At 37.7% G+C, this 24234-nt stretch overlaps 1 protein-coding gene across 1 annotated transcript in view; it reads right to left on the minus strand.

The window, feature by feature from the left end:
• Window positions 1-19609: 19609 nt before the first annotated feature.
• The window catches only part of PRKCQ (protein kinase C theta), a 199284-nt gene continuing 194659 nt past the window's right edge, over window positions 19610-24234 (minus strand). The window contains exon 18 of the mRNA XM_001362868.4: window positions 19610-21083. Coding sequence (XP_001362905.2) covers window positions 20928-21083 — 156 coding nt within the window. The 3' untranslated portion in view covers window positions 19610-20927. The remainder of the gene's footprint in view (window positions 21084-24234) is intronic.

Below are 24234 nucleotides of genomic sequence, written 5' to 3' on the forward strand. Positions count from 1 at the left end.
TTTATTATTATATATAACAGAAATTATTATTATTATTATATTATGTACATATTATATATTATTAGCTATTTCATAGGATCAGAGATTTAAAACTGGAAGAGACTGTCAAAACCACTTTCTTTAGAGAGGAAATTAAGTGATTTGCTTAGGATCAAAAAGTTAATAAGTATCAGAGGAGGGATTTGGATGCACATCTTCTAGATTCTACACTCAGATTCTATGTATCACCTAACAGTGCTACTTCTCTGATTTACATGCATTGTATATTAGCCTCTAGGTTTCCTAGCACATCTATCAAAAAATCTAGACTTTCCCTATCCAGTATTGAATCACCAATGACATATGAGTATTTACCCTTTTGTACTTGGGTGGGCTGTTATCTTTGTAATAATTAAAATTATGAGGCTGATAATAGTTTAACAACTTTATTAAATCAAACTAGTAATAGTAAAAAGAAGGAAAGGTAGGAAAGAGGTGGAGAAATACTTAGCTTCCTAATCTATTGGCCATCATGATGGATTGAAGCTAAGCACTGATGAGTTCCTACAGGTTCCTTTACTTCTGTCAGAAGACCCTAAAGACCACCTGGTCACCACTTATAGGCTCTTTTCTCCACCTATTAGCTCTCACATTATATCTCAGGAACCAACCATAGTTTCTTAATTTTCCTGGACCGCCCAGAGGGACAGTGCCTGTGAAATCCTGTTTTGTTGGTTCCTTGGTTATTTAACTTCTTTTCTATGAGGGCTTACCTATACCTGAATTTACTCGGTGGTTTAAACAAAGCAACATGATGGAGAGAGAAATTCTCTTCCAATATCTCAGAAATGTTGACAGATAGTATTAAAGCCCATTTTTCCTTCCCAACCAAAACTATGGTTATGATATGGGCATTGTTGATTACAGGAAGATTTAAGAATAAAAGGGGAACTGAGAAAATAATAAAGTGTCTTTATTAATAGTTGAATGGCAAAATTATAATTCCCTAACTTAGTAATGACATTTTGCCTGTTATGAAGTATGGTCAAATGGTTGTGGAGACCAAAACAAATTTATTAAAGTTGTTATTCAGTTGTTTTAGCCATGTCTGATTCTTTGTGACCCCTTTTGAGGTTTTCTTGGCAAAGATATTGGAATGGTTTTGCCATTTCCTTCTCCAGCTCATTTTTACAATAAGGAAAATAAGGCCAAAAGGGTTCACCAACTTGCCTAGAATCACATCATAGTTTGAGGCTGGATTTGAATTCAGTTATTCCTGATTTCAGGCCCAAGATTCTATATATTGTGCCATCTAGCTGCCCCCCCCCCCAACTAAAATTTTATAGCCTTATTTAAGATGACCTTTCATTATAAGAAATTTGGTAGAAACCAAAACAAATAGTTTAAGGAGAGGCTCTGGGACAGAGACCCAACCAATCTTTTAGGCATTCTCTGGTACCCATTGTCCTCAGTATATGTCCACTTCTGCCTCTTTCCCAGTATTTAGAATAGTGAGATTTTTTTTTAAACCCTTACCTTCCATCTTGGAGTCAATACTGTGTATTGGCTCCAAGGCAGAAGAGTGGTAAGGGCTAGGCAATGGGGGGTAAATGACTTGCCCAGGGTCACACAGCTGGGAAGAGTCTGAAGCCAGATTTGAATCTAGGACCTCCTGTCTCTAGGTCTGGTTCTCAATCCACTGAGCTACCCAGCTGCCCCCAGAATAGTGAGATTTTTGACTTCACATTATTGCCTCATAGTAGTATCCTGTCTCTGCAATGGAAAGACTTCCCATAGAGGTTCTTTTCTTGATCCTGAAATGATTTAACAGTGCATTGAGATTGAGTTATAAATAATAGATAAAATATAAATAACTGAAAATATCTGAGGGAGAAACTTGCATTTTTCCAAAGAATAAAGCTTCATGTAATATAATATAATGTAATAATAATAAGAATGATAATATAATAATGGAATATTGGGGGCAGGGAGGTGACAGATAGTTGAGGTTGGGAGGAAATATTTTTCCTTAATAACTTACTGCCTGTGATGTGACTTACCAGCAGAAGAACGTCTTTATAAATATTGGTTACCTTGTTGGGAAAGAACTAGGGAAGGATTAATCATCTTAAATCAATAGCTTTAGTTCTAGCATAGCAAGCAGCCCAACTGACAGGGAGATAGAATGTTGTGATGGAAAGACTGCAAAATCTGGGGATGAGACTTGATTTTGATTTTTGGCTCAGCCATTGGCAAAGTAGCTTGTTGACTGACTGTCTCTGCTGCCAACAGGGTGACTTTGAGTATTTCATTTTATGTACCTGAGCTTTTGTTTGACCAGAATGAAAAGGTAACGACAGTACTTAAATGAATGATTTTACAAGAATAATATAGAGCAACAGCTTTGTAATTAAGATGCCATAGAATCAAGTTGCTATCATTTGGAAGGGGCTGGTGTTCTGATCTTTGGATTTGATTTAAGCTCTTCATTAATAAGAGGAAGCTGCCAAGGAACTGTGGAAAAGGTTGCAGAGAACAGTAGAAAGATCTGGCATCAAATCTTGGCTCTGACACTTTCTGGTTGCCTTTGGGTGCTCACCCTCTCTGGGGTTCAGTTTTCTCATCTGTTTGATGAGGGTATTGGACTAGAGGACATCTAAAGGACCACTTATGCTCTAGGCCTATAATCACCATGTTTGTATTTGCCAAATGAGTTTGCATGCATTTAACCAGGATTATAACTGGTTTTGATTCACCTCTGTCCTGTTCCCCAGAAGGAGTTGGTATAACAATGACTAAAAACAGCTTTCCACCATTAGACTTTTCTACAGGCAGTGTGTACGAGATCAATAGCATGGGCAGAGACTCCAGACCACTGGTAGAACTGTGAACAGACAGACCATTAGACTTCTGTACACAGAGTGGGACAAATATCTGGGGAGTGGATCACTATGTGGGAGGAGAAGAAGGAAGTGGAATTGCAAGGAACCCTGGGATTGGAATATCAGGGGAAACAAACTTCACCCACCTCTGAATTTTGGCTAGGACTTTCTCCTCCTTGGATTCCAAATGGAGAATTGATGCATATTGCCTGCAATAACGCGTTAGGCACTCTGTAAACCTCAAGGCAGTCTGTAATGATAACCATCATTATTAATACTGTTATTAGTAGAACCACCAAGGTGGTTCTGGTGGAAATTTCTGGTGGAAATATGACAAACATTTTGCAGATGGGAGTAAAAATAAAGACCAATGGCTCAGCCCGTATGGTGGATGTAAAGGGAAAGGAAGCCTGTGGGTGGGAGATGGCTATAGGTATAATGTCCACAATGAAAAGAATGTGAGTAAAGGGCTCAAGGCTGTATGTGAACTCGGGTCTTCCTGATTCCAAGCCCAATACTTTATGCCCTGTACAGAGTAGTTGCTTCAGTTAGGAGGAGATGGGAGCTCAGTAGCCAGTTTGTACTGTCTGGATTACCATAAGATCCTGGGAAAACACCACTGGGGACAGGCCAGCTCTACCCATGACGTAGAAATGGTGTAATGTCAACAGCATCAGATTAAACTTGGGTTTGAATCCTGTTTTGGAAACTAACCTGGGAGACATTAGAGAAATCATTTTGTGTTTCTGTGCCTCAGTTTCTTCATCTGTAAAACAAGGGACAAAACTTGACTTCAGAGGATTGGGAGGGAAGCATGTCTTCCTCTCTCAGCAGAGAAGTGGTGGACTGTGAATTCAGAAGGGAGACTATGAGTTTGGAAAGAACCTTATGCTGGACAGTCTAATATTACCTTGTGTTGCTTAATTATACTTCTTGGTAATGAGGGAGGATTCAGTTGGGGATGAAAGGAAAATGGAGTTATTGGTAAGTGGCAGGAATGTTTTTAAAAAGCATCAATAAAATCCTTATTTAAAATGATTTAAGAACAACAACAACAACAAAAAAAAACCTCAAGAGGATTAGACCATACGGGCTAATGCTCCTTCCAGCCCCAAATGGTATAAATTTGCCCTTAGAAAATGGTTTCCTGAATGTCTAGCAGCTATGTAAATAAGTGAGATTCTCGTTTTGCTTCCATTTTGTTCTCAAAGCATTTTAGAACCCTCCTAGACTAAGGGACCGATTAGCACTTAAGTAAATTGAATGCAGGTGGCGCTCCTTTGGAAAATCCTAGACTGGAACACTAGAGGGCGAAACAGCATCACAGAAACAGAAAAAGCCCAAACAACCTAACGCAGTAATGGGCTATGGGTGTCTTCTACTTGGGGTAAGAAGGACTGGGGTGGAGCTTCATTTCAGAACGAGTCCTTCGTTTCTGCCAGGTGGGTGTCTTACTGTAAGACGTGCTAGACAGGTTTTCCACGATTTTTTCCCCCAGATTCAAGTCTTTTGTCTTTTTTTGGACTCTCAAAGCTTAAAACCCCGAATTCTTGGGAAAACACACACGCACACACACGCACACCAACAACAATAATCTTATTACAACAACCTATCTCTTTGGAATATTTGCTTTAAGGGGAAAGGACTCACAGATCTGATTTTTACCTTTTCCTGTCAGAAGGGAGGTTGTTAATTAGATTGGATAACTGCTGAATCGCCGTGTGTAGCCCCTCTAGTCTGTGCTCGTTCTCTGTGAAATTTGTTTTTGCTTGTGTTTACCTTCTTCCTTAAATCCCACACCCACACTGGGGTTTTTAGTTTTGCCCAGGATGATGGGAGCTAAGGTGCTGCGGGTGATGGAGGAGGGAAGCTAAATGAGCCCCACTAGCCTAGTATTCCTATTATTACTGCTTTGACTATTATATCCTCTCTGGCTCTTCAGATGTGTAGATAAATGGCAGCAACCTTTGGGCCACTGGACTCAAGAGTTTTTGTACCTTTCTACTTCTCTAATGGGAACTCTTTATCCAGGAGAGACCAGCTGAACAATCTGCCCAGAAGAGATGCTACAGGCAGAGGGAGCAGCTTGCTGAGGCCAGGAGCATTGAAAGGACTTTGGGGTCATGGTTGTGCCTCTCTACTTTACTAATATGCACTCATTCCCCACTGGGGCCATTAGTATATGTATGAGAGTGTGTTCCAGGGGAAAAGTCTTGCTACTATTATGCTATGCTATGCTATGCTATGCTATGCTATGCTATGCTATGCTATGCTATGCTATGCTATGCTATGCTATGCTATGCTATGCTATGCTATGCTATAATATAATATAATATAATATAATATAATATAATACAATATATAATACAATATAATGCTACAATAGTTCAGCAAATATCTTTGCTTTGATCTCTAACTATTATTGAAGGTCAATATTAGTAAGGGCTGCAGCATATATAGTTTAAGGAATATGGACCCACAGAGTACCTTGAAATTGGGGGAGTTATTTCCTGGGGACCTAAACTGTGAGTACACATATGAACCTTATATAATAGCAAGCTTTCAAATCATTTTTCAGTGTTTTGTCCGGCAATGTGATTGGCCCCATTGTTAATCCAAATTCGTATAATAATGTACAATACTATAATATTATTAGTTTTGCCATCTGTAAAAAAAAAAGGAATTAGGATCAGATAATCTTTTAGTTTAAATCTTTATTATGAACATAGCAAATAAATAAACATGATTATCTTGATATACAAAAAGAAACAGAAAAATAGCATTATATATGAAAGGGCAAACTTATACAATTTAAATTTATATTAATTTTTCATAATGGTGACATAATGGAGACAACTTCCTTCTGCTCTCTTCTGCATACTTAAAAACATTTATTTACATGCTTTTTCCTTCCTTCCTTCCTTCCTTCCTTCCTTCCTTCCTTCCTTCCTTCCTTCCTTCCTTCCTTCCACCCAACTTCCTGCAAATTCCTACTCATGCCACTTCATCTCTTAAGGTCTCAACAAATAAGCATAGAAAAGCAAAGCAAATTTACTCACTGGCCCTATCTGAAAATGTGTGTGTATATGTATGTGTGTGTCATTCTGCACACCCATGTTCATTGCCTCTCTGACAGGCAGAGAGAAACAGGTTTTATCATTAAGTCTTTTGGAGCCGTGATTAGTCATTGCATTGATCAGTGTTCATAATTCTTTCAAAGTTATTTTCATTAGATATTCTGTAGAAATTATTCTCCTGGTTTTACTCACTTCCCTCAACATCAATTCAAGCCAGTTTCCTCAAGTTTTTCTGAAAACAGTCCTTTCATAACTTTTTAGGGTATAATAAGATTTTCTTACTGTCATAAGAGATAATATATTCAATCATTTCCAAGTTGATGGACTACTATTTTATTTTCAGTTCTTTACTAAAACAAAACATGCTGTTGTAAATATGACCTTTCCCCCAATGACTTTGTCTTTGGGATATATGTCTATTATCAGTATTGTTGGGTCAAAGGTTATAGAGTTTAGTTACTTTTTAGATATAGTTCAAGTTGCTTTCCAAAATGTTTGAATTCACATTCGTTCATTAGTGTGCTCATTTTACAACAACCTCTACAATAATTATCACTGTCATATTTTCTTATTTTTGCCAATCTTGTAAAAGTTCAAAAATTTTAAAATCTGCAGTTATATTTTGTTAATTATTTGGGGCATTTTGATAGGTTTGTTGATAGTTTACATTTCTTCTTTTGACAACTGCCTGCCTCTATCCTTTGATTATTTAATTATTGGGGTTCTCATATAAATTCTTTGTACACCTTAGATATTAGAATTTTATTAGGAAATTTTGCTGTAAAGCTTCTGCCTTCCTCTCCAGTCTTCTTATACCTTACTTAGGGACATATGCTTTTGGATTCAATGACACTAGTCCCTTGGCTGATCCATGAATAAGATACTCTGTCTTTTGGCTCTGGGCATTTTCTCTGATTGCCCCTTATCTCATTAATAAGGAAGGAAAAAGGACTAATTGAAACACAATAAGTGATGTTTATGTTTCTAATTTCCCTAGATAAAACCACTCTAATAAAAAAAATAGTTGTTATTGAAACTGTCAAAAATGAATAAAAGATGAGAAAATCAAGGCTGGAAGGAGTCTGGGAAGACAGGCAACTGATCAGTTGTTGGGAGTTGTAAAATGGTCCAACTATTCTGGAATTATGCAAGAAAAATAGCTACACAGTTTATACTTTTAATACAGCAACTCCACCACTAAGCATATTTTATTATTGTTCAGTTGTGTCTGACTCTTCATGACTCCAGTTGGGGTTTCCTTGTATAAAAATAAATTTGTGAACTATAAAATAGAATATTTAGATGGAAAAACTGTTCCAATATAGCTTCAAAACTGTTTAATTCACCAATCAGGTTCAAACTGTTTAGATACTTTTGATAGAAGTAATCAAAAGTATCCTCAGTGATGAAGTGAAGCTCAAATGTGAACTTCCCTTCACGGCCAGGCACAAGGATGCTAAAGAGACTCTTATTATAAACATAAAATGTTTATTGAAATATATAAGGATAAATAAAGGATGTCTAATTCTAAGGGATTCTAAATCCACCCAAATAAATTCCCTGGATCTGCAAGGAACCTCTCCTGTACTTCATATGCTATATTAATCCTCCCTAATCTGACTAATCCAAATTTATACTATCTAAATAAAAACTACCACTATTATCTTTATAAATCTTATATATCTTTATAAATCTTAACTTTGACTTCAAATTATAAAATAGTAAAGACTGCTGATTGAGTCTCAATAAGACCAGTAAGGACTCTGAGTCTTAACAGACTTAACAGACTCAGAGTCCAAACCAAACCAAAGACCAGCTTTTTCTTTGGTCTTCTCAGAGTTAAACAATCTATAAAACCACAATAGATAGTCAATAGTGTTTCCCAAGTTGGGAAAGAAAAACCCTGCGCTCCTTCAGGTCTTTCCCTCAGAAAGAGAGAGAGAAGCAAAGATGTTTCCTTCTTTAGTCTTGAGAGTCTCTGAGAGTGTGTGTCTCTGCCAACTGTCAGAGAGAGTAATTGACACAGAAAAATGGTTATAACCGTCAACATCCGAAATCAACATGCTCTCTGAGCTCTGCTTCAAACTCCAGTTCTTTCTCAAGCCAGCCACATTGCTTCTTATCCCTAAACTAATAAAACAATACTTATTTTCCAATATCATCCTTACACTTGGCAAAGATTCTGGAGTGATTTGCTATTTCCTTCTCCAGCTCATTTTACAGATGAGAAAATTGAGGCAAATAGGATTAAGTGACTTGTTCAGGGACAATTAGTAAGTGTCAGGCCAGATTTGAACTCAAGTCTTCATGAGTCCAGGCCTATTGCTCTATCCAATGTACACTTAGCTGCCCAGACTGAGCATATACACCAAGAAAAAGATAGCAGAGTGTCAATACATAACAAATAATTCATATTAGCCACTATTTGTGTCAGCAAAAAACTAGAAATAAAATGGGTGGGTACTCATATTTTTTAAAGCTTTGTTAATTAAAAAAATAACATTTATAGATTATTCACATGTTGTGCAGCATCTCTTATAACAAATTAGAGCAATTAAATAATGATAATAATACATTCATCCGAGAATGCATGCAACATTTCACATCTGTAACATTATCTTTATGTCAAAAACAAAACAAAACAAAAAAACAAAACCAGAAATTTATTTTCTCTTTATACCCCACTCCATTGGAGTGGGGAAGAATGGAAAAACAAATTTCTTGTAAAAAATAGGTATAGACAAGCAAAACAGATCCTTCAATGGCCACAAATAAAAAAATACACAGACACACACACATATAAATCATTCTTTAAATCTATTGGGGAATGGTTGAAAAATAATGGTATATGAATGCAATAGAATATTGTTATGTGGTAAGAAATGATGAAATGAGGAATTCAGAGAAATATGTAGTGATAAACAGAGTAAAAAAAGAGATCCAAGATAGTAAAATACTGAATGAAAAGATTTCTGAAAGGAATTTGAACTCTGAGTAATGGAAAAACCAATGAAGTTCCAAGAGAAGAAAGTAAACAATGAAAGTCATCTCTCCTTCACTGCAAAGAATGAGAGACTAGAAGGAAAGAATATTGTGATGTCCTCAGACAACATTTCTGTATCAGATATTTTATATAAAACAAAAAACATGAATAAAATATGTTAAATATAAAAACAATATTTTTTTGTGTTTGGACAAGTGGTTCAGTGTCCCTAATTCTTGTAATTGTTTCCATATGTAGCAGATGTGCTCACATTTTGGCTAAAATGTCCTTTTCTGTAGATCCCCTTAGTAAAAAACACTCTCGATGGTTGTGACATATTCAGACATAGGAGAATCCTCATTTCCATTCAATAAACAATTTTTAAGAGCTTTCTTTTTACTAAGCACTTTGCTTGGCACTGATATTATAAAGAAAAAAATAAACTTTCTACTTGCTCTTAGGTGGCTTCCATTCCAGTTGGAAAAATAGAACATGAGTACAGATGAATAAACACTGTAATTTTTGAAGAGGAAACATTAATGGGGAGAAGGGCTTGATTTGGAAAGAACTTGCATAGGAAGTAATAGCATCTAAGCTGAACCTTGGATGGTGGAGGTGAGAAGGGAGAGCATCTTAGGTCAGGGGGACAATCTGTGCCAGGCATGGTGGTGGGAGATTGGATAATGCTTTTGGGGAATAGTAAAGCAGAAAGTTTGGCTGGAATATATGGAGTGCATGAAGGAAATAATATAAAGTGTGTAAGAAAGTCTAGAAAGTTTGATTGGTATTAGACTGTGAAAGAGCTATAAATTCCAAATGAAAAAGTTTGCACTTACTCCTAGACGTTATTAGGACCCACTGGAACTTCTTAAGAAAGAAAATGACCCAGTGAAAAGTATGCTTTAATGGAACTCCTTTTAACCGATAGTAATTCTCCAACCTAACCTTTACTTTCATTCCCATGATAGTGCATGTTTAGTAGAAAAATCACTGGATATGGAATCTGAAGGTCTAACTTTAAGAGGGTTCTGGTTCACTGGTTATATGACCAGGGGCAAATCACTTAACATTTCTCAGCCTTGATTATTTCATCTGTGAACTGGGATACTAATTCACCAAGTGCCTCAAAGGAAAGTGCTTTATATTTACATTTTATTGCCATTAAAGGTGTTTTATTACCCATCTTTACCTTTTTACTTTTCTCCTTTCTTTTTCTTCCATCTCTTTTCCCTTTCCCTTATTCATTCAACAGTTATTTTTTGAAAGTTTACTATGAATGTTGTTTGCCTTAATTTTCAAAGAGGACCAATGACACCCTGGATGAGTGATGTCTTGACTTACATAAGAATTGAATTTAAGTGGGGCTGAATTTTACAGTCATCAGCGTTACCGTGTCTTCCAGTCATCAAAGTCTAGTGGCAAGACAAAAGTCAGGACAACTGGTAATAGCCTGGGATGCAGTGGATGACTTTGGTGTTTTTCAATGTCTTGACCAAGCTTTAAATGTTCCATAGCACCTGCTTCAGTTTCTACCATGGACATTGGGAGGAACTCTTCTCATCTGTTTATTTCACTGGGGGAAGTTTTTGTCTGTTTGAAGTAGACACTGCTTAACTCATCAAAGGGGTTATGGCCAATTGGTTATCCTCATCTGGTTTAGCCCTTTTGCCTAGATGGTTTAAGGGGTGTGACTTAAAGCTTGTAGCCACAGGTGAGAGTTGAGTGCCTGATGGACACTAGAGGTGGATGAGAGTCTTGAAAAGGGCTTGGGAAGCTCTTATACCAGAGATGCTAGTCCTCCTGTGAATGTACTGCACTGTTAGGCACTTTTCAGGATATTTTAAAAAGTATATTATGAAGTTCTTACCTTTCAAGGAACTAATATTCTCAGTGGCAGATAAATAACACAAAAGATTAAAGTTAGACCACAAGAATTAGGCTCAATATGAGTAAATATCAAGGGAACATGTATCTATAGGGGCATATGGTAGATTATATTTCCCACAATGCTTTGAGCTGGGAGAGCTTTAAGCTCTGATGTGGGGAGGGGGATTCTGTGTGGGGTGCCTCTTTCAGAAGGTAGTGTATGAGTAACTTTGGAATAACAAGATTGGAAGTAACCTCTAAAGGATTGAGAAATGAATGAGAAAAATACAACTGGAAATCCCAATTATGGATTTTTTCCCTAGAAATTTGACTTTGAAAAGATTAGGGCTAAGAACTTAAAGGATGCCAGTGGGGTCATGTATGAGATTTTTAAGGATGAGGCACATTAGGACATGTTTGTTGGCAGTAAGGAAAGGTACAGAAGAAATGGGCTTAATGAGCTGCTATATTGCTATTGTGCACCCCCCCCCCCCCAACCCTTCTTTATAGGGTAGCTAAGAATAAAGAGTTGTTAGTTGTACTTATTCTCTGCAAAGGGTTCTAATCTCAAGAAAGTGATTGTTTCCTCTGGGCTCAGCCTATACTATTTACAAAGAAAGCTCAAAGGATTTATCGAAGAGGGATAGAATTCATATCAGTGTTTGAGATAACAGGGCAGCTAAGAGAGAGAGCAAGGGAGAAAAGCATCACACTGAATAGAGTTTGAGAGAAGAGCCACCTAACAGGGCCACCTGGCCTACTGATACTCCATAGGGAAACTACTGGAGGGAATGACACTCCCCGTGTTGCATCAGCTACATCACTCATAATGATGAGCTTGAGCATCTGGGAACTCCATGTGTTCTCTGTGCTACAGGGCTGTAGAAAAGGCAAGAAAAGTCTTTGATTTCAAGTCAGAATTTCAAATGTCAAACATATAGGTCTCCTGACTCATAGATCAATGGGAAAGCATCTCTCCGTCCCTCGGCACTATTGACTCTGAACTCTATTTGGTCTGGTTGACTTGAGACTGTAGAGAAAGGATAATAAACTTCTGCTGTTGGATTTCTCACAATTGCTCTATACTATAGAATGAATTGAGAAAGAATAGGCACTGGATCTAGAAAAGTACTAGGTATCTGTATTCATAAAGATTTATAAAATCATAGAATTATAATTCTATAGCTGAAGGGGAGCTATGATATCTGAGATAGATATCTGATTTATCATACTTGATCTGATTTTTACAAATGAGAAAGCTGAGGCACGGAGTGGTCAAGTGACTTGTCCAGGGTAGTACAAGTAGTTACATATATAAGGGCAGGATTGGAACAAAGTCTTTCTGACTCCAGGTGGGGTACCCTATTCACTTGATCATGCTGCCTTTCATGGATTTGTTGATTTCACCTATCCACAATCAATTTCCTTTTTCTTACAGGACTTCCTTTCATCATTCATCAAGAATATTTCAATCTCTCCCTTGCTTCTGGCTCCTCATCTCTGATTGTCTTTAGTATGTATGTTTCCACCCCCTGATCTACAAGCACTCACATTCAAAACCAAGCTCATTATCTTTCCCCCTAAACCTACTCTTGCTGAATTTTTCGTTCAGTGTTTTTCATGTCTGACTTTTCATGTCTGACTCTTCATGACCCCATTTGGGGTTTTCTTAGAAAAGATCCTGGAGTGGTTTGCCATTTCCTTTTCCAGCTCATTTTGCAGGAAACTGAGGCAAATTGGGTTAAGAGACTTTCCCATGGTCACACAGCTAGGAAGTGTCTGAGGTCAAATTTGAACCCATGTACTCCTGACTTCATGTCTGGCTCTCTATCCACTCTGCCATCTTCCTGCTCATTCCATGACATGTTAATGGGAGGCAATATCTTTTCAAATGATGTAACATTGTCCCTTGATTATCTCACAGAACTCTGACAAGCAATACAATTCTCATCTAGGAGAAGAGTTCAGTTTGATTATGATCTCAATATTTTCTCAGTCATTGGATTTCCCTACTGAGTCTCATAAAAGTTTACATTATTTGGTTAGTATTTTTTTCTTTGACAACCTGACAGGCTTTAAAAAATGTGCAAGAGAATTGTAGGTTAATGCAATCCCAAACACATGGGGGAAAAAAGCCTTGACTTTTCCCACTGGAATGGGTAAGGGAAGAGTGGGTTCTTAAGAGACATAATTAGAATAATTATATAGATATATAATATAGATTTCATAATTAACTATTTATAGATGTAAATATAATAACTAGAAGCCTCAGATCTGGCTTTTATAAAATCAGATTGTGAAATGCAATTGCTTTTACTTTTTGTTTATGTCATTTTTATATTTGTAATGGGTCTGCTCTTTAATTCCATGGCAAGAGCAACCCCTATTTTGTATAGACCAGGCTGGTTTCCCTTTAAGAAGGTGAGGAGGATGGCCTTGTGTCTTAAAGTATAAAAAGGTCCAGGCTATGGGGAGGTGGTGATGGAAGTGTTTGAGGAGCTGCCTTTGCCCTCTGAGAATGCCTTTCTGACCCAGCAAGACCAGTTGCCATGGTAAATTCAGAGGTGGAGGGGTGCAGCCACTTCAGAGGCATTATTAGTTTTTAAACCTTAGAAGCTGTATTCTTTTTATCCTTAGTTCTTAACACAGACATTTTTTTAAAAATTGCATTTAATAATCCATGAATCTCATTGAATTCTAACCATAAGCCCAAATGAGTTTGTTCTGATCCAGATTAATTGTTGAAGCAGGCAGGCATTATTTGTAATGGTTAAATTTAGTGCTGAAGTAAGGAAAGGGTGGTGTGGAAGAAAGGGAGCTTTGGGTGACTGGGTGGGTGGATAAGGGACCCCAGAATCCTAGTATCAAGACATGGTTAGGGGTGTTTGGGCAGCTCTCTCAGTGGGAGAAGATTTGGGAAGCTCTCATTCATTTGGTATGATTAGAACAATGGATTTTTAAGGAACTTTACAGGAGAAAGTACAAATATAGTAAATTCAGTATCTTTTTTTTTTTTAAAGGTTTTACGAAAGCTGGATTGCCATGTAAGGAAAATGAAGATAAATTCTCCTTGTGATTTTCAAAATTAGAAGCAGAGATGAATGAATTTCTGGTTTTTAAGAACCATATTTTGAAGACAGAAGAAGAGTTTATGAATTTAGTAACAGCACAGGTGAAAAAAGGTAAGATTATTGCAATTGGGGACCAATGAGTTGCAGGTGGGTATCATGATCTCTGGCCTAGAAATTTCATTGGAGGATGTGTTAAACCCTGCAGAGATAAGAATTCTAAGGGAAGTGAATGGGAGCCAAAATAATGTCAAGGATTTGGAACGGTTGTGATTTTTTAAAAAAATCAGGTTTATTCCATTACTATCACCTGGGAAATAACTTCCTTTAGAGCATAGTGGACTTTCACCACCAAGGAGCTTTGGCAAGGGGAGACATTGGAACAGCAAATCAGTGAATTGTTAAAACAAAGCTTAATGATGGTAAGGCTTAAGGAGGGCAATTCAGAGTTTTTGTCAGTTGCAGAGGATTCATTCTTTTGAGGGCTACTGAAAGAGTTAGACACTGTAGAGTGATTACCTTTGCCTTTTTTTTTTGTTAAAATGGGGAATTTGGCCTATGTGGCCTCATAGAGTTGAATTTCTCCTGCAATTTGACAGCAAAGGAGGAGTTAACCTTTTTAAGAGACAGATTTGGTGGCCTGGATTTTTCTCTTTACAACCTCTCTCCCATACTCAATGGCCAACCTTGTTCAGGTGCAATTAGATTTCTGCCTGGATTACATCTGGCTTTAATTTTAGGCCTTTCCTACTAGATAAAGATCTAATTAGATCAACTGGTGAAGTCTGAATGGGAGATTAGGAAAATAATCCTAGCAGCTATTTAAGAAAACTCAGCTAACCACTCAAATAGGTGTGTTGGGGATTGCCTGGAGGAGGCAAAGTAACCACTGCTGGGATGACATAGGATGATGGTGTTTTTGGTTTATTTTTGGTACCATAAGGCATAGAGTTCTCAGAAATTGGGAAGTGGTAATCCCACACTACTTTGCTCTCTCTGCATCTCACCGGGGATAATGTGTTCACTTCTGGACACCAGAGTTTAAGAAGGAGATAAAGTGATGAGTGTGTTGAGTAGTTCAACCAAAATGGCAGAGCCTTGAGTCAGTGTCTTATGAGGATCAGTTGAAGTAAATGGGTGTGTTAACCTGGAGAAGACAAGACTCAGGATGGACACAATCTACAAATATTTAAGGTCCATCATATGGAGGAGAGATTAGGCCTGTTGTTTGACCCTACATAGCAGAACTAGAAGTGATGGATAGAAGCCTTAAAGAGACCAATTTGAACTGGCTATCCATATGGATTTCCCTAACAAAAATGGCCTGTGCTTCTTTGGGGTTAGGGGTGATTGGTTCTGTCTCCTTGGAGGTATCCAGACATGTTGGATGATCATTTGTCATATGTTATGAGAACTTCTTTATATTAGCTAGACAGTGAAGTGTCTTCTAACTCTCAAATTCTGCCATTTGGTGATTTTTATGACTCTCCCCCTGCTCCCCCTCTCTAAATCCTTTCCATCCTTCAAGACACAGTTCAAGTTCAATGTTCTCCATGAAGTTTTCTCACACCAATTCATCCCACAGAAACATTAGGTTCTTCTAAACTCAATGAACTTAGTAGTTCTTAATATAACTTTTTGGTCAATGCCATATTAAAGTTATTGTATTCAAAGAGCAATGGAAGAACTCATCATGGGTATATGGAACATGGAGCATGTTCCATGTAACATGGAACATGGTGGTAGAGATGAATTATGGATTAAATGTATAATAAAGATATTACCAAGGGAATATATTATTGGAAAAGGCTTTGGATCAGTTATATATGGGGAATTTAGTGCTACAGTGAATCGAGTCTTGGGCCAGGATTCAGGAAGAACTGAGTCCAAATCTAGCCTCATATGCTTACCATCTATGTGACACTGTGTAAGTCACTTAACCTGTTTGCCACAGTTTATTTATCTGTAAAATGGGGATTATAATAGCACTTCATAGATAAGATAATATTTGTTAAGTGCTTAGCACATAGGCTTTATGTAAATGCTAGCTATGGCTATGATGATTCAAGAAAAAGAGACAAATACATGGCCAGCCTGGGGCATATAATGATACCTTTAATATATTAGAGGAATCACAAATAATAACAATAAAAATGAATATTAAGAAAGTAAAAGAATCAAAGAAGAAAATTAATAACAATAATGATTAAGATATTAAAAGAATCAAGAATAAAAGCTCTAGCATGTACAATTTTGATCTGCATTTGGTAGAACTTCTGGGAGGAACTCCTTTATTCTACTTTTTACATATACTGTGTACTTCTCCATTATGGGTTATGTAGGGGAAAGTAAGATGGAGAACATAGGTACTGGTATAGCAGGATAAAAGGATCAAGAGGAATGTCCCTACTACATTTGGTAGATCCTTCATGGAAGACTGATGAGAGGCCATAGGAAACAACTGCATAGCATAAGAAGGTATAGACATATTGTAACCTACTCCATGAGAGCAGATTTTCCCTAGTTTGAGATGGTAATTTTGTGGGTGTTTATGAATATTTTCAGGATGCTTTTTGACAATGGCAAATGTTTACCAAAGGTACCAAATAGCTCAACAATTGGGTTGATGTTGGTGATGTCAGAAAAATAAAGGAGAGGTTCCTCAAAACTGAAGATTAGCAAATGTGCCAACTTCCAAAGAGAAGGTAAATTCTTTAAACTATGGATCGATGTATTTAACTGTGATTTCTGGCAAAATTCAGAACCTATATTTAAAGGAATGATTTGTGAATATTTAGAAAGAGAAGTAAAAATTGAGTCAGAATAATTTCTTCAAAAATGGGTCAATCCAGACTAACCTCATTCATTTTTTCACAGGAGCCTGCCAAAGGCATCATCAAATACTTGATAAGGTTAATTAACACTAAGTTAATGGTGATAATCTTGGGTCAGGCTGGGGAGATGTGGTCTAGTTTTGTAGTATGGCCAAACTGAGTTAAATATGTATCAGTGTAAATCTTGAAGGATATTTTTAGTAGTGTCGTAGGAATTTGTCCCTGACTTTAATGCTGTTAAGCATTTTTATCAGTGTCTTTTTTAAAGACATAGTTGTGATGGCTATTGCATTTCTACATAAAATAAAGTTGGAAAGGTAGCCTAGCATAGGACAGTTAACAAAGCCAAGATCTCAAAGAAATCTTGGCAATCTAGAATGAGCTGCAAATCTAGTAAGATTTGACTTAATTGGCCTAATTTTAAAGTACTAAATTTTGATTTTAAAAATTAACAGCACAAGTATAGATTAGTTTATTCTTCTCAGGACCTTCATTTAAAGGGAAGTTCCCAAGTTGGTCATATTTACTCTTTTATTCATCTCTGGGCTCTGCTTCTTACTCAGATTTCTTTCTCCACCATGACTTTACAGCCTTTTTACCCTAGGATGTCACTTCACCCCTGTGTCTGATTCCTATGGTTGGTCAATTTCTCCTAGAACCACCATTTTAAAGTTATGTTCAAGTCCAGTCATGTCCACTCCTTTATTTCTCTCTAGGCTTTTCTCTACCATCATCCTACCCCCACACCATTTTTTCCCACTAGAATGTAAGCTCTTTCAGGACAATGACTTTTTTTTGCTTTTATTTGTCATCCCAATCTCAGCATAGAGTAGCATAATAAGCATTTAATGAATGCTTGTCAATTTATTGACTTACCTTTTTGACACAAGTAAAAGAAGTATTATTTTACCCATTTTGTAGGTGAGGAAATTGAGGCTCAAGAAGATGAAGTTTTGCTCAAGGTCACATAACTAGTAAGTGGTGGAACTAGGACTTGAATTCAGATCTTCTAACTAGCTCTTTCCTAATGGAAACCTAATATTTGTGTCAAGGTCTATGATAGTTGCTTATGCTCTGCTATATAAGTCCCCATCTGGAGTGGTATCCTGTATCCAGCTTTGGGTGCTTGAAGGGATAAACTGACAAATTAGAATGCTTCCTTTAAAAACAAAACAGAACTTGTAAGAAATCTGGAAGTCATATCATATAAATAAGAGTCAAAGGAATTAGAGATGTTTAGCCTAAAGCACATAACACTGGAGAAACATAATAGCTGTCTTCAAACTTTTGAAGGTTATCATGTGGCAGATGGAGTACATCTATTTTGGGTTTTCCAGAGGCAGAACTAGGACAAATGTGAGGAAGTAAATAGATGTTGAATATTGTGAAGAGATGGTATGGGACTTTAAAAAAAAAAAAAGAGGATTTATACACAATAACCATGACGTCTCTTTCCAAAGCATAATATAGAAATCAACTAATATATAAAAATGTAATTAGAGCTCCTGAGTAAAAAAAAAAATCAAAGGTGATATATATAGCTTTGAGTAGAAGATAAAAAATATTATCCAAGTGGTGGATTCCATGAAAAATAACACACAGGAAGTGTCTGAGGCCAGATTTGAACTCAAGAAGACTCATCTTCCTGATTCCAGGTCTGCTGCTCTACCTATCATGCCACCCAGCTACCCCTAGAAGGGATTTCTTCAGTGGGAGGGTTTGGAATATAAGCCTTCTATGATTTCTGAACATGAAGATGGATCCGTAAAGGACAATGACCTTTTTGACCTAAGGAGAGATTACATTTTCTTCCTCCAAACCTGATTCTTATAAAACCCTCTAGCCTAATGCAGAAGTCGCCATAGCTCAGAGTGGTTCCATCACTAGGCTGGCTCTTGGGAATCCAGAAGGAAGTGGACTGAAGGGCAATAAACATTCTGACTGTAGCATTTCTCTAAGACCATCTCAGATAGCTTGCTATCTCATTGGTGTAGAGTATATCAGAACTGATAAAAAATCACAGATCCTTGAAATATTAAGAAATACTATACAATATAGATATCTCGCCTAAAGGTGGGAAGAGCTGCTGATTCTTAAAATATGAAAGCGGAAGAGACTTTAGGTAAGCAGAACACAAACTCAGCAGCTATAGAAATGAGGGGAAAATATATAGGAGAAAGGGGGAAAATGAGAAGAGGAGAGAGGGGAGAGAGAAACAGGCAGACTGACAGAGACAGAAAGAGACAGAGAGACAGGTCTACAAAGGGGAAGAGCAATTAAGTTGGAGAATTAAATGAAAGGAATTTCTACGTAACAGCAGGCTAAATTACCAGCCCATGATAAGTCAGAGGACTTGGGTATGGATGCTTATAATTCTCTTTGGGATGTAAGGTGTTTGAAATGGAGATAGGCAGTGACAATAAAGTGTCACTTCACACCATCTCAAGCTAGCTCTTTCAATGATGGATTATGGATTTTTTCTTATAGCATATATGGTTGTGGAAAGAACTCTGGACTTGGCTGGAAACCTGGATTTATGACACAAGTCTTAATCTTTCACTTTCTTATTATCAGTGTGGTCTTGGTAGTGTGGGACTGCAGAAAGGGCTTGGACTCTGGAATCTGAGGTCCTGGTTTCAAGTTCTGTCTCTGCTGCTTACTCTTAGGGTAACTTACTTCTCTGGGCTTCAATTTCTTCATCTGTGAAATGAGGGGTTCAGTTTTGGTTCTGAACCCTATGACTCCTCTTGGGACCTCAGGTTCCTTATTATCAAATTAAGGATAACAATATGTGTACTATCTGCTTATTGTGAAGAAAATGCTTTGTAAATGGCAAAATACTTTATAAAGTGAAACTATTATCATCATGACGTTGCTTATATTTTTCTTTTACAACAAATCGACAATGAACAAATAGAAGTACCCAGCAGATTTTTTTTTAATAGTCAGACACTAGCCAGTTTTTGAAGACTGAAAAATCACAGACTCCACCATTAGAGGGGCATAAAACTTCACGGTTGGAGGGTTATAAAACTTAGAGCCTTTTGGATTTCTTGTTTTTTTAAATTACATTTTCACACACATACAAGTCTTTGCCATTAAGTCACAATATTTTATTAAACTATACAAACAACAATGGCACTTTAAAAGTGCCCTAGTTAATAATTCTAATCAAACAAGGTGCCTACTAAAATGACACACAAGGTTCTTTATCTTGAATGTTGCACAAAACAAAAGAAAAAAAAACCAAGAGAAGATGGGTTAATCTCCCAGGAGTATTTTGACATTGGATGTTTTGAGTTGTTATGATGGTTGTGTTCCTTTTCCTCTAATAAAATGAGGATTGTAGTCCTGTCAGTGATGGCCATTAAAAATGGCATCAAGTGAAAAATGGATTAGTGGAAAGTCGAGGCAAGTTTTAATTGAGGGAAATAATTTGATATCATTTTTAGTAGATTCTGCATTTAATTTCTTCATTGCCAGGACAACCAGATGAAATAGACTATTAGACTTCCAGGGAGACAAACGTTCTTCCAACTTACCAATGTTATCTCTTGCAAAACAGTGTGGGGAATGTGGATAATCAGAATGAATGGTTTTGCAAATCTCAAGTGACAGGTTACATTTATTGTGAAGGATTCCCATGAAAACCTTGTTACTGTTCTCAGTTTTCTTTTGGCCATTTAAGCTTCCACAGATGTGAACAGGGTAAAATAGGTCAGCAGCTCCTGGTCCGAGGCTGGAGGAAAATTGCTACGCATTTGGCAACGTACCGTTATAGTCTTGAGACGTTTCGTATGCAGTTTGTGCCTTGATTCATCAAGGAGTCCATTGATCGGCATTTTATACTCAAGGGCAGGGGCTAATTTAGGGCAGTATTAAGTTGTTCAATCTTTCACAGTACGCGGTACCATCTTTCAAGTAAATTACTACTGTGCAGGGAGTGAGATGGCAAATCTGAACCTCACGGCGAGTCCTTTCTCTAATGCCCTGAAATTCGAGAGCATTCTGTAAAAGATGGCAGGAGATGTAACACGAGACATTTGTCATTAGTGAAGTAGAGATGGCTTACTCTACAGATAAATGTCAGGAGTATTGGTAAAAGCTCTGAGCCCTCATTGTCGAGTGTTTCTTTTCTTCTCTGAGATGAAAAAGGGACATGATTAAGTGTTGCTTGAACCAGTTCAAAGAAAGAAGGCAGATTCCTTCAACCAAAAGGCTCTGGGAAGACTAAATCCTCAGGATAACATCCTCTCCATCTTTGGGTTAATGAAGGAAAAGTTGCTGAACATATTTTGGTCCATGCTGTTTATCAGCGTTCTGTCAGCGAAAGATAGCCGTGGTTTCTCATTCAGGAATTCTTTATCAAAGTTACTGCAGTCGCTTGGAGATTTCTTCAGTAGGTTTGACCAAGGGGAAAAAAGGGGGTGGGGGTGGGGAGAGAGAGAGAAGACAGATCAAACACTAAATTTATTAACCCTTTTTTTCTTAACTAGTCTAAAAATTTCACTTTGAAACAACTCCATTATAACACAATGTGGCAAGGTTCAGGACTGATAGATATCTATTTTACAAGGTAATTAAATTCAACACAACATTCTTTTTCTGGCCAGGTTCCCAGGGAGATGATTTTTAATCATGGTACATATAAATTCATGTTATAACAACACATGGTATAGTGGGCATCTCTTTGGTAGAGAGTCAGGTGACCACAAAGATATGTTAGGAACTCAAGTGGGAAAGAAGAAACAAAGGAGATCCAATTAGATCTATTTAGGTAATCAAATTTCTGCTTATGGAGCAGTTTTTGGTTATTTCAGGGCAGGGGGAGAATGTACTGGTCACCAATTGTCCTAGCCCCAGAAATAGGGGAAGCAACCAAAAGTAAATGAAGCCTTCCTCAGGATCTCCTGGTCATTGAGCTTCCCACTTCTGGAACAGAAATGGCAAGCAGGCAGTTATCCATGAGGGGTAACCAAGAGAGTTGTCAGCAAGAAGACAAAGGACTGAGCATTTTACTTCGTTGGTGAGGAGGGCACGGAGAGTTTTGCAATTGCCTCTAGAAATATGGGTACGTTTTTGTTCCTGCCAGGACTAAGTAACACGGACATGTAAAGAAAATCTAAGTTGGTCTCTGCTTTTAAAAAAGGAAGTGAAAAGGGATGAGAGCCAATTGTTAAATTTTCTGTGGGAGCTTTTATAGCCTGGAAATCAGTAAATTACTCATCTGGACTTGATTGGTCATTCTACTGATTGTCTAGACGTAATGTGATTAAGAAAATATTAATATATACATATGTGTACATATGTGTATATAATAGACAAAAATCTGGGTCTAGACACAATATTTACATGTAGGTGTACAGGCACAAGCACAATATGTAATGTATGCACATACAACATACATGTATGTACAGCTCCAAACCATTTGATCCAGTGTTATAAAATTATCCCTATTCTTTGGGTGTTCCGTCATTTGTTGTGTCTGATCCTTCATGACTCCATTTGTGGGGCTTTCTTGGTAAAGACACTGGTGTGGTTTGCCATTTCCTTCTCCAGCTTGTTTTACAGATGAGGAAATTGAGGCCAACAGGCTAAGGGATATGCTCAGAATCACATAGTTAGTATGTGAGGTTCCATGTGAACTTGGATCTTCTTGACTCTTGGCCAAATGCTCTAGATCACATCATTAGGTTATTGGAAATAGAAATGGTCCTTGAAATCATCAAAATTATAAGATGATAGACTTAGAGCTGGAGGATGTCTAAGAGGTTATCAAGTCTGGTCCCCTTAGTTTCTATATGAGGAATCGGTTCCAGAAGGGTTAAAGCCTTCCCATGATTACACAAGTAGCAAATTGGAAGAGCCACTATTTAAACCCTCAAAGATTTCTAGGATAAGGAAAAAGAAGAAAAAAGGCTATGAAGAGGTAGAAGAAATTCTAACCTAGGTTAGAAGGCAGTGGGACAGAAGACAATGACACAGAGAGGGAAGGCAAGAGGAGGGATACTGAATATTTGGTGCTAATGGAAGGTACGAGGCATTTGCCAGTTCTTGAGATTCTGCTGTTGGATGCATGCTCTGGATATTTCCTCTCAAACAATTTGCTTTCAGTGTAAAAGTGCTGTAACTTGTTGCCTTCTGCCTTGGTGGTTGAGGTGAAGCAGGAAAACATCACTTTTCTTGTCCTTTCACCCATTCTATTTCTCCTGCTGTCACAGGATCATAATCTACCAGGTCCTCCCTGTCCTGGTCCTCTCTACCTCCCCAATCCCACTTTTCTCAAAGACAAGGGAACTGTCCCTTAGGCTTGATTGACTCAGGGAGATCCTAGTAGCTATTTATGTGGCTTCCTGGTTCCCTCAGGGCATTGGAAAAGCCCACTCAGATTTGGGGTCCTTCAGGTTTGGCAGAAGATGAGCCCATGGGAATCACCATACCCTACCTTGCTGCTCAGATTGTTTCTGTGTGAAGGCAAGGAAAGGAGAGAGTTGAGGTTTGTTTACCCAAGCTGAATGCTAGATCCTCAATGAGTGGATATCCTTTACATGTTATGGCTGAGGATATCTGTTGTTAACCCTTGAATGACCAACAAGTGCCACCAAGTCGAAACTATTTGGGGATGGGTCTGAGTCAGACTTGCTCCTTTTACCCACCAAATGCAATTTTTATTGGAAAGCATATGCCATCGGGAGTACAAAATGTCTTTTACATGGAATGTCTCTCCTCCTCTAAATTTCATTCTTTGAATAAAGTTGTGATGCTGAGCCTGAAGGTGAGAAGTAGCCTCTCAGTAAGTCCACATACTTTCTGGTAGAGATCACAAAGACACTATTCTTAGGTCTGTATGCCAATAGATCAATGAGCCTAGAGAGAACTCTTAATACCACAACTTCCATTTTTGTTGTTGTAAGTTCAACACTATAGTGAGACAATAGAAAGGGTATTTGATCTGGACCCGGAGGACCCAAGTTCATATCCCAGTTCTGCCCTTTATTAGCTCAATAACTTTTGAAAAGTTACTTTATCTCCCTAGGTCTTCTTGAGGGGATCAGGCTGGGTGACTTTCCATATCTAAATCTCAGATCCCAGGAACCTCTGAAGTGTTATTATATAGCAGTAGATCTATTGGAAGGCGACTCTCAAAGGTTAAACAAAAATCTTCCATGGTATTAGGGAATAGAAGGAAGTAAAAAAAAAATATTAAGTGCCCTCTTGGTGCCAGGCACTGTGCTAAGCCCTTTACAAATATTTTCTTCTTTGATCCTCACAATACCACTGGGGGAGGGAGGAGGTATGTATCGCTGCTAGCACTTTTCCCATATTATACTCAAGAAAACTGAGACACACAGAAATTAAGTCATTTGCCAAGGGTGACACACTAAGTGTCTGAGACTGAATTTGAATTCAGGTCTTCCTGACTTCAGGCTCACTGCACCCCCTAAGTACTCTAAGAAAACATAGTGGAACCCTCTTTATTTTGGTTGTTACCCCAAGCAAGCTATTTGAGGAGTTGAATGATGGCTGAATTTCCTAAAATCAGCC

The sequence above is a fragment of the Monodelphis domestica genome, chromosome 5 (assembly GCF_027887165.1).
Source record: "Monodelphis domestica isolate mMonDom1 chromosome 5, mMonDom1.pri, whole genome shotgun sequence".
Lineage (NCBI taxonomy): Eukaryota > Metazoa > Chordata > Mammalia > Didelphimorphia > Didelphidae > Monodelphis > Monodelphis domestica.